The sequence below is a fragment of the Camelus bactrianus genome, chromosome 10 (genome assembly GCF_048773025.1).
Source record: "Camelus bactrianus isolate YW-2024 breed Bactrian camel chromosome 10, ASM4877302v1, whole genome shotgun sequence".
Classification (NCBI taxonomy): domain Eukaryota; kingdom Metazoa; phylum Chordata; class Mammalia; order Artiodactyla; family Camelidae; genus Camelus; species Camelus bactrianus.
The window spans coordinates 26,569,607-26,587,692 of NC_133548.1; the positions used below are offsets into that span (position 1 = coordinate 26,569,607).

Sequence of the window (18,086 nt, forward strand, 5' to 3'; positions counted from 1 at the left end):
ATAACTAATACTAGACTGTTCTTTTAAAAGTCATCATAAAATTATTATTAGTATGTTGTATGTAAGGTATGTAAACCAAAAACTTATAAAACAGTTGCAATCATATACTTAGACTTAGCCCAGAAAGGATAAAAGTATAGGTACAAAAACTAAAAAGCAGGAAGACAAGGATTTACTGGGATGCCTATCACTGTTCTGAGGATGCCACACATACTCTCCTGGCACCAGTCCGCATCAAGGAAGAGGCGCCAGTCTTTGTATTCTATTGTCCCCATCATTCACCATCACCCCTCACCCCTGCTCTTGGTGACCCTCACTATGTGATTACTTAGGAGAGCACACCAATGATGGGGGTCTTACCATCAACAAACATTAGTAGACAGCTGTCTGTGTTCCTAAAGTGCATAGCCTATAAAAGAAATATAAGCCAGAGTTCCTTCCCATAAAGAGTTTTCAATCTAATTAAGTATAGGAAAACACTTGAAATAAATGAATAGTAAGCAAACAAGTGGTGCAATAGAAAGTACTTCCCCAGTCCCTTCATCGTTTGTGCTTAATCTTTCATACTCTTGGGATGGCCTTCTGTTGCCTGGACTCTACTCTCCTGGCCTCATTGTGTTCACTGGGCCTTTTTGGTAAATAAAGCTAAGTATGCTTCAGGGCGCCTAGCCAAAAGGGTATCCAGAACACAGAGAGAAATGCAGGCTGCCTTCCCGGAAGCAAGCTTGTTAACAATAAAAAGTGTGAAGTTAAGAGAGGAAAATGTGAATGAAAATATTATTCTCCTTACCATTTTCTTCCTTGTTAGCTCTGTGGACCTTTGACAAGGCTATGCAGACAAACATTCATTTTTGCATCTTTAATTTTTTAACCACATGGATTACTATGATCTGAAAGTTTCTTTCCCTCTGAAAATAGGTCCTCACATTACCTTCATGATGAAAGGGTTAGTGGTTTCCCTCAATTGTCTAAATACTTTTCAGGGGGTGATACATGTTTTAGAAAATCTGATAACAGAGAGTCTAATTTAGTTACTCTTTAAGTTATTTCACTATATGAGTTGCTGTCTTGTTTTTCCTGAAATAATTGAGAAATAATCATTTAGTAGAAATCTAAACATTCAGAAAGCTGTAAAAAAGAAAAGAGAGAAATATCACTATATATATATATACACACACACATATATATATATATACAACACACACACATATATTTATATATATATGTATACACACACACACATATGTACTTATGAAGGGAAAGGACATTTAATTAATCATTCCACTCATTTTTCTGTGACCTACTGGCTTAACTTAGCCTGGGAGTTTCAAAACTAAAAAACACGGTAAGAAATTATTTTATGTCCTATAATGTAAAAACATCTAAAAGCATTTAGCATGTGAAAGTTAGTCATCAAAGAATCACATTGGGTCTTTGAAAAATGGATTTGTTTTGGCAAAACAAATCACATGCTGTTGTTAGACTGGTTTCTTTCACATGAGCTCCCAACAAAATTAAAAGAGTGCTTTATGCCATTTGTTGTCAAATCTGAACACTGTTCTCAATGCCATGTTTACCATCTTTTCAGTGGGTTCAATTTTTAGACCACTCCTAGGTTAGCTTCCAATTCAGGCTTTGTAAAAAGCTTGGAAGGAAGCCCTCTCTAGCAACTGCCATTCTGTAGAAATCCAAAGAATGTTAACACATATCTGATGTGATAAGCAAGTCAAGTGTGCAATGAGAGAGGCCGGCATGGGAGTCAAGGATTTCTAAGGGATCTTCGTTTTTCATCATCCTGAACTTTTAATTATTTTCTATAAATATATTGACTTATCTCTCAAAATAATTTTTTTTTTAAACAGAGTTAAAGCAACTGGTGGAGGTTAGAGCAAATTATGCCAGAATCCGAAGGCAGCAGGGCCCTCAAGCTACGGACGCCGTGTTGTCACCAACAGCAAAGCTGCAGTCTCTGGTACCTCTACACGGTGAATTCCTATCAGAGCTGTCTTACTTGTGCTGTACTTCCCTGGGGTAGCCTGTGTGGACCTACTCATATGCTTGTGATGATATTATGATTATTCACCACTTATAATTCTATGCAGTCTCTTTTAAAAGTTATACCCTCTACATTTTACATAAGATGGCATTTGATACCTCACATCTGTTCTTGGAAAGGCAACAAAACTAGACAAAACAATGCCAGTAAAATAACTATCTTAGGTATTTTCTTCCAGGAAAAGAAAAAGAAAATGACTAATTATTATTGAAAAATAATTTAGTGGGGTCATTTAGTATATAGTATGTATATTCTTTTTTATTATTATAATATATATAATTTTATAATGAAATAGACTGATAATTGTAGTATATATATATGAAATTTAGTGGCATCAAGTATATACACATATATATAATATAATTTGATAGTAAAAAAGACTTCTAATGCTAAATTTGACTCAAACTGACATTTTTCTGGAGCGGCCACTGTATCTTCCAAATCTCTATGCTACATCATACATTAGCTAAATGAAAGTGAAATGGATGATGGCCACCAAACACCACGTGAGTTGATCTTTCCTCCTCCAACTTCCCTTCAGTTTGGGAACAGGATAGTAACAGTGCAGGACTCCTTATGGGGCACAGCTAGACGCTGTTCACAGGAGTGAAGCTGGGTAATTCCTGACATAAGCTCAGTAACCAAAAGTCATCGGCTGTGTCCTCCATACAGATACTTAGAGAAAGGATATATGCACTATTTGAAAGAAAAGTCATGTAGGGATTTTTCTTAAGGGATCAAGGGAGATCCTTGGCAATCTTTACGTATCAATCCTACAGGAAGAAAAGAACTTACCTTTTACTTTCTTTCTGCAATGAAGAAAAAAGTATTTTTTTAAAAAATAGCAGTGACAAATCAGAATTTGGTTTCTGGCTCTTGTGGAAAATTTCCAGAAAAATACTCTTCTCTCTCTTCCTCTGAAAGCCACTCACATTGCTGTCTGAATATAAATTGCAGCCTGGCTAGGTGTGTACAGAAAGGCTCAGCTGGGCTCTCTCCTCAATCCACCACTTTAATGTGATGCAGGAAGGCAGTAGATCATTTCTACTGAAGGGGGCTCTTGGTAATCGCTGCAGAAGGCCTAGTATTTACTCCCAGTCTGCAGATCAGGAGGGCTGCGTGGATAAATTCCTGCTGCCTCTGACACCACTAAAAGCAGAGCACACTGAGGTGAAATTTCACATGTTCCACCCATAGCAGTTTGCCCTTTCGCAGACATCTTTCTGTGTGTTGTGTGATGTTAGAGACATGAAGGCATTGCAGACCAGCTTTGTGACTCATATGAGAAACACATCGCATGCGACTCCCACTTTGCTTTTCCTTTTGTTCAACAAGAAGGGTTAAGGAACACTCTTCTGGTCAGAAAGTGGGCCAATAGGATTCGTTCCTGCTGAGCCTGTTCTTACAATCCCCAGAGACACAGAACTTGTTATTTATTTTTTTTTTCAAAATTCCTTGAAAACAAAAGCATTTCTCTACGTGCAAAAGTACCTATCATTTTTCTGCCAAGGAAAAGTTGATTTGCTATGAAAATGGCATAATTTCGCCACAGATCAAATGTGCAGGTTCTCGTGAAGTCTTCACTGTCGCATGCGAACACTCCTGAAGCGAAAATTGGTAATATCACACAACACTGTATCAAGCACCAGGAGACATAAGGCAAAACTCTTAACTGAACTTCTCTATTACTAGTAAATGGGATTTTAGAAGTAATATAACAGTCATCAACACATCACATTTTACCAGCAAGGCAGCGACACTTACTTTGTCGACGACGGCTTGCCTGGGATATCTTGGCAGTTCATAGCCACTTTTAACTTAGACTAAGAACAGCCCTGCTCTTTCTTTATTATTGACCTTCCTCTTTGGTTGGCTAGAAGGTGGACTGGGGAGCAGTTACTCCACCTTCAGCAAGGACTATAGGATAAAACTATTGTAATTCTTTTCAGCCCTCTGAGGATTTTAATAAACCCAGTAATTTCCTTTGGGGACATATTTATCAAATTTGAATCAGCCTCATATATATAAGTCACATTTCAATATTTTTCTATCAACTGGAAACCATTTATTATTAAATACTAAAGCAACCATCCTCAAGTCCATGGCCTTCTCCAGAAATTTATTTCCTGCTGGTTCACAAACACCCTTAAGTTGATCCAGATGTTAATCAACAGAAAACCAGCATTTATGATCGTCCTCAGGAGAAGGAATTTTCTGGATGTTTCTGTCCCACCTCCAGCTTTTGTTGCCTGATTAAGTGTTGGGGTGAAGTTGCATGCTCCTAAGCAAGGTAACTAAAAACAATGTGCCTGAAAGTTTGACAAACATTTTGAGATTATGACAGCATTTGTAAATAAGAAGCATTTTATGTGGATGCTTATGTCAGCTTTATAATACAGGACACATTAGAAATGATTCAAAATCCTAATGTAGGTTTGTGGATCAACAACCCTGAATTTTCATTTTGTTCTTGTTTGTTCATAATAACTAAATATTTTGTGTATGTGTGGATGGAGAAAACAAAGCAACAAACAAACAAGTAAATAACAACAAAAAGGTAAAGATAAATTTGTTCTCTTTTGCAAGAGAATCACTTAGAAATTGTGGCCAGTGGCTGTTGCAGAATTTGTGAGCTAAGCATTATTAATAGCCCAGGTGTGCTGCTGAGTGTCATTGAGATTTGTGATTCACCAAGACAGCAATTTTTTTTTTTCTGGCATCATTTAGAAGGGAGCGATTGAAACCCACAGGTCTGTGTTATTTTACATTATCACAAAATCAGATGCAAATGTCCTCAGTTAAATGGAATTTGGACTCAACAGTGATCCTCAGTTGCTTTTATTGTATCGATGGTTCCAGTTCCCTCCTGCCTCTGAGCAGATCTCAACTCCTCCTAAAGCTAGGTTTAAGTAGAAAGAAAGAGAGGCAGTTTTATTTGCAACGCAGTAAACTAGAATTCTGCAAAATGACCTGGTTTGGGGCTGCCTGGCCATAAGCAAATGCAAAGCAGAATCAACAGAGACCACTCAGGCAAGTGCTGATGAAGTAAATCGACCCACCGAGGAACGGTGGACATTAGTAGCTGTGGATGCCTGCTGCCAGCTGTAGTTATTTCCTAATTCTGTAAGTCTGTAATATGAAACTACTATCATAGGTTGCCACCCTGTACCACATGTGCAAATAGAAATATATGAGGAGAGAGGAAGTGCTTATGCCCGGGGTTGGTGGGGTGGGTGGGGAAGGGGGGAGAAAAGAGACAGGAAATTATATTTATATGGCAAGTAAAACGGTGCTTCTGAATGGGATGTGCTATCATTCATGGTCTGCTGTATTCCTGCGCTGGTGTAGGGGTAGATAGAAGGTTCAATCAACCACTGGATCCTTGAGGTCCTGACTTATCAGTCCTAAAAGTTTCAGACTTGAGGTTTTAACCCCAGGTGCAGTTGCCCAGGATGTCGACTCTGGCAGACCTGCTGGGACAGCTGGAGGGTTAGTCTCTAGATGCCACTACCAGCAGCTGTGTTTTAAAGGAAATTCTCCTTAAATAACCCTGCAGACTGTGCTGAGAGGAACGGAGGAGAGAGGGGAACCTCCTAGAACTGTTAGGGCTCATGCCTCCAAAGCGGAAGATTTCATTCTATCTCCGTTTTTGTTTCCACCACTCTTTCCTTTTTTCCTTCCTTTCTTCTCTCTCCTTGCCTTTTGGTCTCTTCTCCTCAGTCTTCCTTACTTTTTCTCTTCTAAGGGCTTTTAAATCCCATCTTTCATTTTAGAAACAATCCTCCTTGGAGCAATTTGTGAATCAGCAAGGGATGCTTCCTTAATATGATTCTCAAAGTGTAGTGTGCACAAGAGTCACCTGGGGAGCTTGACAAAATATACAGAGTCTCAGGCTCGACAGCAGGGATTCTTCTTCTGTAAGCCTGAGCTGGGGCGGGGAGTCTGCGCGTACAAGCCCTGGGGACGGAGGGTGGTAGCTGACCACAGGTTGAGAAACTCAGCCGAGAATTTTGTGCCTGTCATCTGAGCCTGGGTCAAGCACTGAATACCAGTTCTAAAAACACTGTGGCCCCTTTTACCTTTGTGTTTAGGGGCTATGAAGGCAAAGAAGCACTTGCTGCCAGTGTGAGGGTTTGAGTCTAAATGTCCTCACGTTTTTCTCATCAGTATTTCCTTGAAAAATAATGGAAATGTTCTTGAGTCAGGACTGACCACCCAGAGACTGTAACCAGGACCCAGACACTGGAGGCGAAACAAGTGAGTTTGAGGTGCTGAAGCTTCCTGTGTTAATTAAGCTGCCTTCGGTGCTGATAAAATCTTGCTATTTTAAAGGTCACAGGAATAATGTCAGGGCTATAGTACATTTATCAAGGAACAGAGTAATTTTGAGGGTGGGGAAGTAGCCAGCTGCCTGGAGTTTTCTCATGCATTTTTACATGTACAAAGAGAGGGAGCTTTGGAACAGGGACAGAGTCTTATTTGCCAAAGTAACCCTTTCTCCAGTGAAAGAGCTGCTTGCTAGGGGGAAGGCGAAGCCTCTCTGTTCTGCGTTTGCTCTAAGTCTAGTTAATACAGAAGCCTGAGCCACCCGCATCCCTGGCAGGCTTATCTGAGAGTGCGAAACTCCACAGATATTATTTCTGTTCAGCAACAAATGCTCTTAGAAAAATTAATTTTTAGGGTAGTTCTCTTTCCTCATAAATGAAATCTATATAGATTGGGAGACAGACACTTTCCTTAGAAGACAGAAACTGTAAAGAAAATCAGTTTTTCAAAGAGCTGATTCATATGTATCTATCTCTACGCCCTCCCCGTTCTGGATACCAGGCACGCGAAGGTGAACACAACAGGTCTGCGGCAACTTGGGCAGTGCAGGGGCCCAGGATGCTAGAGTCACAGGCGTGAGGTGGGCGGGGTGGGCACCAGCCGGATTGTGGAGGGCCTTGTAGGTCTCGCTAAGGAGTTTGGATTTTTCCCTTTTTTAAGTGTGGTGGGAAGCCATTAAAGGGAACCAACATGAAAGCTGGACTAGACGTTGTACATTAAATTAAGTTTGCTCAGGTTACAAGTTACAGAGACGAGCTCGATTTTCCTCCAGGGGTGAAGGTTTGTGAGGAGGATTAGCAAGGATGGGAGAAAGCACAGGAGAGCCCAGCAGCCAGGCTTCATGGTGGTCTCTGTTCCAGATGCACAGCCTGACTTTGTCCAAATGGCCACCCAGTAGTCTGCCATTCCTGCTCTCAACTCCCCATTTCCCTGTGCTTCTTGCTTCTGTGAATTTTCTACTTCTCCACGAGCTCTTCTGCTCCAGGCTAAGATGCTCACTTGTCTTCTCATGGCTTCTGCTGCTTCATGGCTTCTGTTTCCTGCCTTCTCTTTATATTTCTTTTGGCTCCAGGGCCACTCTACCATCTGAATTACTTTCTTTGTGTCTTCTGATGGAGGATGGAATGGCTGGAGGCCAGTCAGTAGCTGCTTTTTACTCATTCTTTTAGATTAGGATGTCAGGGATCACGTGATACAAAGCACAGCTTGCCTGTGTAGGCAGCAGTGGCGTGGGTCGATCCTTCCAAGGGAAGCTGTGGACATGGCTGGCATTCGGATCTCTGTGCATTTTCAGTATAAATCCATATTTCTCCCTTTGTTATGGTCCTCTTCTCACTTTACTACTGAGGGATAAAATTAGCAATGGAATCAGTCGCTGTTCCTCTTCAGTCAGTAAGAGGCTCGCCCTTGGGTGCAGCCTCAAAACTGGCTTTGATGGGGTAACTGTGCAAGCAACACGACCCGGAGGAAGGAATCTGTGACTTTGGTTATAATATCATGATGGATACGTTAGATTCTTAAGTTACACTTCTGAATACAAGCAAGTCTTGTCTGAGGAAGTGGATCTTGCAGAGACATTCGAACAAAACTCAAGATGCTCTGGCATCCAGGGGGTTTTTCCAGATCAACTCAGAATGTCAAATCCTTTTTATCAGACTTTTCCTTCCCCCTTGTTTAATGCAGTCATTTTGACAGGCTGGATCCCACTGTGGACTTTGATGTTTGCACCATCACCCCCTCTCCCTCCACTCTGAGCCCAGCCCAGCTAACAGCTTTCTCAGTGTTGATATGTGGGTTCTACTTGCTGGGCTTGACCATTGGCAACTGTGTTTGAGTTGTCAATCCTTGTTATGCTCCGGGACACCCATGGAGTAGTATTCTCTGTTAGATAATGTCCAATTCCCATGAAGAAAGTTGATGTGGGCCACCACTATATATGGAACTGAAGGTGTATGTTTGAGGCTTCCTAGGAAGGCGTTCTCAGCAGCAGTGGGGCAACTGCGGCAGCAGCACGTGACAGCGGCAGCAGCACCCTGCCCCCGGTCCTCTGTCTCGTTCAGGGAATGACTTGACAACAGTTTTCATTTCTGTAACTTACAACTGCTATTATGAAAAAAAAATTGGGATTCATTTATGGGATTTTTAAGTACTTCAGATTTGTTTACTTACGCTTACTTCAGGCCACTGCCGTTGCCCCCACAGATAATACCGATGGTTTTCTCACTAGCCATTGTGCACCCCCCGCCTTGCTCCTCTCCAGTTCTTGATCCAAGTAGTAGCCAGGATGATCCTTCTAGAATGAAGATCAAATCGTGTTATTCTCTTGCTTAAAAACTTTCAGCAACCCTCGACTGTCATCTGAATGAAGAACACACTCCTCCCTGTGGTCCCTCACGCCCTTGGGGACACGGTGCTCCCCTTGCCCTGCAGTCTCAGTCTTCTTTGCTTACAGAGATCCGCCCTCCACTCGTCCTCTGTGTCCCCTCAGTTCCCTCGGATCCTGTGTTCGCTCTTACTTCCTCACCTTTGCGCATTCTCTTCCGACAGCTTTCTCTTGGGGAAGGGGGATGTCCCTGACCCCTCCCGACACCCAGCTCTGTTGGGAACTGCCTTTCGTGTATTCCCGCACCTCTTTTGCTTACCGTAACTGTAGCTCTTACCACTGTTGGCACATTCTTTCTCCCACTGATCTGTAAACTCCTTGAAAGTGAGACCAGGCTAATTCACACCTGCATTTCCAGTGCCTGAATGTTCCTTACTAAAGTTGCAGGCATTAATGGGTATTTGTTGAATGAAGGTAAGATTTAGGGTAACTGGTCAGTTAAAAAAAAGTTACCTGCTTTTTAACATAGGCATTGAATCAGAGTTTGACTTTTTGTAGAACTTTCTTCTCCTTACATGCATTGTTCTGGACTGAATATTTATACCCCCACCCCAATTTGCATGTTGAAACCCTATGCCCCAATATAATAGTATTAGGAGGTGGGGTCTTTGGGAGGTAGTTAGAAATAGGTGAGATCATGGGGAAAGAGCCCTCATGAATGAAATTAGTGCCCTTATGAGAGTCATGAGAGAGCTTCCTTCTCCCCTCTGCTCTCTGCCATGTGAGGCTACAGTGAGAAGTCAGCAGTCTGCAGCCCCCAAGACAGCTCTCACCGCACCCTGACCATGCTGGCGCTCTGAGCTCAGACTTCCAGGATCCAGACCTGTGAGAAATAAATTTCTGTTGTTTATAAGCCTGTGGTACTTTGTTATAGCAATCCGAGCGAGCGAAGGACACATTATCCCATCAATTCACAGAATATCACATAACCTTCTTATAAAACAAGTCTTGCACTTCTTGATGAGACAGTATAGACTGACTGTATTTCCTTTATCACAAGGCAGACCAAAGCAATGTTGATTATGATCCCTTCTTTGCCCATTGTAACTTTCAAAATACTCCTAAGGCCTGATAGACTGGAAAACACTCTTCTCCCATCAGTGCCCAGATGGCCCCTTTAACTGCTCACCTGACTCTGCTGCAGGCAGCCTAGCTTGGAAGGGAAGACATGTCACCCCTTTGCACAAGTGTGATGATTTGTGGCTGAGAAGGGAGAGCCTACTCTCTGAACCACATGCCCCCTGGTGCAGGCAGGCTAAGGCAAGACGAATGGCATTATAAGACAAACATCTGAATGCTTCGTATTAAATTAGTCCCACAGAGCATGCAGAATTCTCATTCCATAAATCACAAAGTAAAGTAAACTCACTCCCAGGTTAGACTGTTGTGACTTTGGCCTGTGGTGTCATAGATAATCTGAAAATAGTTAAACATTTGTCTGGAACAGTAATAATTTTCAGCATATTTACTCTGTGGCAGAGAGGTGACCCAGACTGATCTCTGTTGCCAGAAACAGCATGTAAATGGGAGTCAGCCAATTCAGGAGATTTCCAAACACAAGTGACTGCTCCTCGGCCCCTCTACCTGCCCTGAATTTGCCATGAGCTCCTCCAGGAGCCGTGAGGTGCTGGGGGCTAAAATGAACCAAGTTCACCCCTGCCAGGGAGCAGGTGTGAGTAACACTCCCTGATGCACCCTGACCCCTTTACTGAATGAGTGGCAGTCCCAGCTCCATTCTGAAGTCAACTTTCACCTTGTCTTGATCTAAGCATCACAGAGCTAGGAAGGGCCTTGGTTCTACCAAAGCCACGTTGCTCTTCAATGGCAAAGGTTTATTCTGAGAACTTTTTATGTATCTTTGGATCTCTTCTGGTTCTTCCATTTCTGAGCTGACTCTGTGACTGCTGGGGACACAAGAGAATGGAAGGAACGTTAGACTGCGGTTCATAAGACCGTTCAACTCAATGGCAAGTGGCTGAGGGCCCGTCTGAGCTGCTGCTTCCTCTTCTATAAAATAAGAGAGTAATCTCTTCCATCTCTATAAAGTTCCACCCAACTTGAAAAGTCTGATTCTGATTCAGTAGTGAGATGCCATTGGGCAACAGGAGTTGTGACAGCCAGAATTCCAGCCGACCCCGGGAGCCTTCCCTCTGCTTGGCAGAGCCTTTCTGCATCCAGACCATCTTCACCCTTGGCATCCCAATCCCAATTCACCAAAGCGACAGAGGGGCCTTGACACAGCTGAGCGACGACCAAGGGCTGGAGGTGGTTCCTCCCAGGGAAAGATCTCTGGACTTGGTGTCAGAGGTCTGAGTTAAGTCTTAGCTCCTGCACTGTTGAGCAAGTGCATTGTTATAAGGATCAACTAAGATGCTTATAAACATGGGAGGGGAAGGGCATGAATGCTCTTGGAGTGTGTACACATGCCAGGCACCCTGTTGGACTTATACACTGTTGTTGTCTGTTTCATTCTGTACTCATGACCACCCTTGAAAATGGATCGTTTTTACCTACTTCTACTTTTATATTTTAGAAATGGGGAAGCTGGGTTTCTGAGAAGCAAAACATCTTGCCAAAGTCATCAGCTGATAAGTGGCAGAGCTGAAATTTGAACCCAGATCTGCCTAACCTCAAAGCCTGTAGAAATTTCAGGTGTGGTTATTTGTAATTCTAAAACTGAGTTCATTGGATGCCTTCAAGGAATAATTTTACAGTTTAGTCACTGCCTGCTTGGAAGATTTCCCTGACGACAGCTAAGTTAGGCGAACTGAGCTACGTTTGAATGCTCAACCCAAGGCAGGAGGGGCACTGCCATGTGCATGAGGAAGGCTCTCACTGGCTCATCAGGACATACAAGCCATCAGGGCTCTCACTTCTCCACCCCAGCAGCTGTGTTCATCCTTTCCTAGGGCTAGCGTAACAAAGTACCATATGCTGGGTGGCTTAAACAACAGAAATTTATTGTCTCACAGTTCTGGAGCCTAGAAGTCCAAGATCAAAGTGCCAGCAGGGTTGGATCCCTCTGAAGGATGTGAGGGAAGGATTGGTTCCATGCCTCTGCTCTAGCTTCTGGTAGTTTGCAGACAATCTGTCGTTCTTTGGCTTGTAGAATCTTCACCCCCCTCTCTGCCTTCATCTTCACTTGACATCCTCCCCGTGTGCCTGCCTGTGTCCAGATTTTCCCAGTCATATTGGTTTAGGGGACCAACTACTCCTGTTATGACCTCATCTTGACTAATTACATCTGCAGCAACCCTATTTCCAAATAAGAGCATATTCTGAGATTTTGAGGGTTAGGATTTTGACATGTGAATTTGGGAGGGGGCCACACAATCCAACCCTTAACAATCAGTAACGAAAGTCTCAACCCTCACAACAAGCACTTCAGCTGAGCACAAGTGCTGTACCATTAAAGAACGCCACATTCTTTCTTGATGGCATGTCTCTCTCGCTTTTATGTCTTTCTTGTTTCTTACTAACGCTGAAGTCTGATATTAATGGAAAAACCATTAAAAAAAAAACTATTATCCTATGAGGTAAAGTGAATGCACTCAACTGTGAAAGGAAGACTTATCGATCAATTTCAGTTAAACCTTGCTTGTCTGACACTTTGCAGCTAAGGAATGTGTTTTTATTGCCTGGCCAGATAGTTCAGATTTCCGGTCAGTCTTAGTAAAGACCCCTTTTATAACATTGATAAAATTTTATCACAGAGCTATGAAAACAAAATTAGATTTCATAACTCACATCAGGCCTTGAAGAGGATGCCTCTATAAATTTTACAAACCTTATCAAGTTTTAATGCACCTATTCTGATAAATGTTTTTAAAGTAACAACTTCTACTGAACTTCATATATATGTATGTGTATGTAAATAAGTATATATGTGTGTGTGTGTGTGTGTGTGTGTGTATAATACGTATATTTCTTCTCTCTTTTCCTCCCTCTTTTTCTCCCTCACAGGAAAGAAAACTTTCTTCCCCTACTTGGAAACAGAAGACTGTGACAGAAAAGCCAATTATTTAGATATTGTTAGATTTAATTTAATTGTCAATTTAAATTGTTAGGTTTTTTAGATAATTTTTGAAGACTCTGAATTTAGGAAAATCTACTTCTATAAAAGAAATTTGTGTAGTTTATTAAAAATTTAGTCCTAGAATTTACCCTTCAAAATATAGGGTAAATTTTTCATAGGCAGATTTTGAAGAATTACCAACACTGATACATCAGGTATAAATTATCTATACATTCATAATAAGGCATATTATAATCAAGGGCAGTGTTAGCTGTAGAGATTTTGTATCTTAGTGAAAAACTGTACACATTCTCTAGTTTTTCCAATCTATGGTGTGGCCTGTTGGGAAAAAAAATTGCATATGTATTGAGCACATGTTTTGTGTTCCCAACTAGATGGTAATTGCCTGGAGGGCAGAGTCCCTTATTTTTTTTTAACTCGGGACAGGGTTCTGCCCACAAGGACTCTGGGATAATGCCCAGCAGTCCCACTGACAGGGCACTGTGACAGGAAGACGAGGCTCAGCCATCTCCCACTCTTGTGCTAAACCACAAACGGAAATTACAGCAGTACAAGGGGAACAGAAGGTCTGCTTTATAGGATTTTATTTCAGTTAGCTGTTCAGGAACTACAATCCTCAGAGTCAAATTAAATCGAGTTATATATAGTTGGATAGTCGTTTTGCTTTTCAGAGGCAAGAAACACTTCTCATAGTTGAGCAAATGAAATAAATGTCATGGTGTAAACTAGGTACCTTATATTTTTAAAGTGTATCTCTGATGTTTATATGTTTTGGTCTCAAATGCTGAGTTTGAAGAAACATCCAAAAATTATGTGAAATTACTTATGAATAAACTGTATTCAGAACCTCAATAGACTGTTATAAAGGGGTTCTCATGCTGTTTTGGTTCATATACTCCTTTGAGAATCTTTTGAAAAGCTGTAAACTTATAAAATGCACATACAAAAAATTTTTTATACCATTTCATGGGGTTCACAGGACTACGTGAAAAACATTAGTGAACTTCCAAGCAAAGAACTCCTGGTATAAGAGAAGATATTTCTGATTTCCATAATCTTTAAGGTTTGGCAGTCAGTGGAAGATTTTAAAACATCAGAGGTTGCAGATTCTCTTTTGCTGTGGTAATGTTATATTGTTATATTTGAAAACAATAAACCACGAAGATTTCTTATCTGTGAGTGTGTTTTTTGCATCTATGGATCTTAAGTGGGAAGAGAGAAGAAAATATAAACTTCTTCAAACAGTGTTGATAATTTTGGGCATTCCTTGGAGAAAATACTTATTACCTGGAAGAAAAAAGCTAATTAAGTCGACATTTCTTACAATCACAAAGCCATTTTACTTGCTACTTTTATAGGCAGAAGGGAATACATGCTGTTTCCCCTTTGTCTGTCAGGAGAATAATAGGGAACACTGACAGCCCTAGTGGCTGGGAACTGAAACTCAGCAGAAGAGTGGCCGCAGGTGTCCAGAACCTGCATAGAAATCACTGCTAACCGGCCTTCGAGAAGCAGAGTATCTCGGACTGGAACCCCCAGCTACCTCCACTGCTGTTCTGGGAATGCATTTATCTTTTATATAAGTTGATGATGTTTCCAAATGTTTAGATATGTGGATTCTTTTCTGCTAAGTTATGTTACAACTCTACTTCAGTTAACTTAGTCGAAGTGTACTGTGCAGTCAGTCAGAAACGATGTTGAAATGCCTTTTAACTCCCTTTAAGGTTTTGCTTAGAAACCTCTTCAAAACTGTTGAATCTTTACATGAAAATATATTAGATTATGATTTAACTTTATTGTCCTTGGCTAGATTCTCAGATTAGAAAAAGGACACTGGACCAGGAGCCGAAGACGCCATGGACAGCTGCTCTGTGTAGTCTCTGCTCCGTTCCCAGAGCCCAGCACAGTGCCTGCAACACAGTAGGAGCTCATTAAATCTTTGTTAGATACCAAATGAGGAGCTCAGTTTCAACTCTGGCTGTGTTTCTTACTACCAAGGGGACATATCTATTTTCTCACCTGTGAAATGAGAATAATATTTCCTGCTATCCACCCCAAGTTATTTTTAGCATCAGATGAGATAAAGCATGGAAAAGCATTTTTCCTTCTTACTGAAGAAAGGAATAGTCTTCACAATTAGGCATATGATCTCATGTGGATATAAAAGAAGTAAGTACCACTGTATTTTATTGTAGGGGAAAGGAGATCACAGACTCACAATTCAAAATAAGATATTTTTTATTTTATAGAATTTTAATGCTGAAATAAAGAAAAGGACTGATCGGTGACCAGAAGTGAAGGACCACCACACCCCAGGACTTAAGGCATTGAAATTATGAACTTTCTATCATTCATGAGTACAGCCTAAGATATCTCAAAACTGCCCTGTGGCTGGTAGAGGAAGAGTTACATGACTCTCATGTGAGTTGGGGGAAGGGTTCTTCTGATCTTCAACAGGGGAGGGGTGTGTTGGGGGAGCAAATGCTATAATTGAAAGTTAGCAAAAATTATTTTAAAGGGGTATCGATGATTTACGGGGTTCTGGTTTACTCAAGTATTTAAGCAGCAAAGAATACCCCAAACTCAGAGGAAATGGGCATCGTTTATTCACGTAACATGTATTTATGGAATTCCCGTGATACTGTAGCACTGCTCGGGGGCTGGGGCTACAGTGCTGAACGGGACAGAGTCTTAGTTCTCATGGATCTTACTGGCCTAGTGAAGGCAGCAGTCAATAAAAAGGAAGCAAATTAAGGAGTAAGAAAACAACCAGTGACAAATGCCATGAAAGAATGAACGTAGGATAAAGGGAGAGAAAGTGACTGGAAAAGTTGATATTCAAATGCACACAAGTTGTCAAAAACTATTTGTTGAGTGGATATATAAGTAAATGATGATTTAAAAGTATTTGCAGAGAATAATAACTGTAATTTGCTACTTGGGAAGCATTCTTTTATAGAGTTTGGGGAAGAGTTAGTAAATAAGGAATTATCTCTGCTATTCTCATCAAACTGTGTGACCTTGGGAAATTTACCTATTGTATCTGTGTCTTGAGTATAGACTGGCAAATATTATTTTATTGAACAGAAAACTCTAAATGCTTAGATATGCTGGCTTCTAACAGAAGCAAAGTATAATAAATGTTGAGATGTCCTCTGTAATGTTACTGAGTGTGTATTTATCTGTCTTAGCACCTCAGGAGAACGTTATCATTATCACTGCTACCACCTCCACCTCCACCGTCACCAACAGGTCATCAGGAGAGGAATTGTTGCCCAGTCCACAGGAGTATGGGTGCTAGAGGCTGGGAAGGTACCTGCTACATATCAGGCGCGGTGCTAGTTCTTTACATTTATTCACCTGTTTAGTCCTCACGAGTATCATTACTCCATTTTGCAGATCTGAAAGCTGAGGCACTGATGTTAAGTAACCTGCCTGTGGTCTCACAGTGAAGAAGGGGCAGAATGAAGCCTGGTGCTAAAAGCAGGGGCACTAAACCCCCACACTAAGTACCACTCCATGTGTCCATTCGAGAAATGTTTTTTGAGCACCTACTATGTGGTAAGTACTTGATTGACTGATCAAGTTCAGTTTGTTATTAAGTGATAACCCTCCTTTGTGTTAAGAAAAAAGAAAGTGCACAGAAGAGGAGAAAAACGGGGTGAATACAAAGTAGACTCTGCTTGTTCCTCTGATTGAACTCAGGAGAAACAACATTTTTTTTTGCTACCACTCTCTGAGCTTCTGGAATCTCTCTGCTCCCTGTTTGAACTTGGGCAAATATAAAACTTACATTTTCTCTGTTCCTGGAGCTTTCAGAATCCCAAAGCATTTGGTTTAGATTAAATCCGTTGACTGAGGCATTATAATTCGGCTTCAATGCAGATGGTGCCATCACCGGTCGCCTTATCTAACCTCACTGCTTATTATAGTAACGAAGTACACTAGTCTGGGGGCAGTGGCAGGGCCAGGGGGAGAAGGTCACTCAGGTTTTCCAGCCACGTGTATACAGCAGGGCGGTGTCCATTTAGAATCGAGAAGAGTGGATTCATAAAATCCAATAGGAGCATGTGTGTGCATTTATATAAGCCTGTTTTTTTTTCCTTTTGCCTGAATCGAAATTATAGAGATTTTAATAGCCCCAGTAATTAGACAAGTATGCAGTCAACCCCATTATGTTCCTGTGTAATATCACACTCCCCAGGGCCCACCTTCCCTGCTTGCTGGGCTCCCTGCATGGGCCCCCTGCCCCCTATTTTCTACCATAGGGAAGCAGTTTTCTTTTCAAAGAGCTCACTGTTCACATTGTTTTTGTTCCTTCAGTCCGGAGGTTGGATTTGCTTTCTCAGCGGTTTCCCCCTTGCACTGCGCCGTGGTGTAAGAAAAGGACAGAGTGGGCCCTGGTCGTTGGTTTGCATTCCCACCGCGCTTAGTGCATGTGCGAGGCTGCACAGCGGATGCATCACAACCCAGAAGGCGCTTAGCACCATGACTGGCACAGGGTGGACCCTTCACAATTGCTTACATTGCTCACAACTAACTCCGCTTAAAAACCTCTTCCTGGCTCAGTTATTGACCTTAAAGAAAGCAGAGCAAAATGCCTAGATTCACTATTTTAAATCACGGACTGTTTTGTAGAAACTGCTTTTCTAGCTTCCTGATTGCCTCTCGTTATTTTTTTTTCTCTTGTGTTTTGTAACTTTATATTATCCATAGTAATATTTCACTTCATCAGCATAGATAATCTCCCTCCAGGTACTGAGGGCTATATCTTGTTATATATTAGACATCTTGGATGTTTCTTACTGTTTCCTCTAAAACTCCAAAAAACAATCTTTTGGCTATTTGAAATTAAGGACAGGATGTGCTGCATTACTAAAATGATACATTTTATCTAATCAAGAGTTTGACTTTTTCCATATGCATACACACATTTTCCTGGGGCTGTCAGAAAGCAGCTTTCATCACCATTTGTTTTTGGCTCTTTTTTTTTTTTTCTATGAATATATTTCCAAAGAAAGACATCCAGAGTTCAGTATCCTGAGGTCACCTTTTCCTATTCAGTCCCTGTAAAGGGGGGGAGAAAGAAAGAAAGAAAGAAAGAAAGAAAGAAAGAAAGAAAGAAAGAAAGAAAGAAAGAAAGAAAGAAAGAAAGAAAGAAAGAAAGAAAGAAAGAAAGAAAGAAAGAAAGAAAGAAAGAAAGAAAGAAAGAAAGAAAGAAAGAAAGAAAGAAAGAAAGAAAGAAAGAAAGAAAGAAAGAAAGATCTGAATTAACTATCTTTTCT

At 41.2% G+C, this 18,086-nt stretch overlaps 1 protein-coding gene across 3 annotated transcripts in view; it reads left to right on the forward strand.

Annotated features, from left to right (window-relative positions):
* DCDC1 (doublecortin domain containing 1) overlaps positions 1-14,328 on the forward strand; it is a 393,336-nt gene extending 379,008 nt beyond the window's left edge. The window contains exons 38-39 of one of the 3 annotated variants that reach the window (XM_074372209.1): positions 1,863-1,985; positions 12,729-14,328. In XM_074372209.1, the coding sequence (XP_074228310.1) occupies positions 1,863-1,985; positions 12,729-12,832 (227 nt within the window). In that variant the 3' untranslated portion in view covers positions 12,833-14,328. The remainder of the gene's footprint in view (positions 1-1,862; positions 1,986-12,728) is intronic. The other 2 variants (XM_074372210.1, XM_045523733.2) reach the window with 2 other exon arrangements.
* Positions 14,329-18,086: the final 3,758 nt, after the last annotated feature.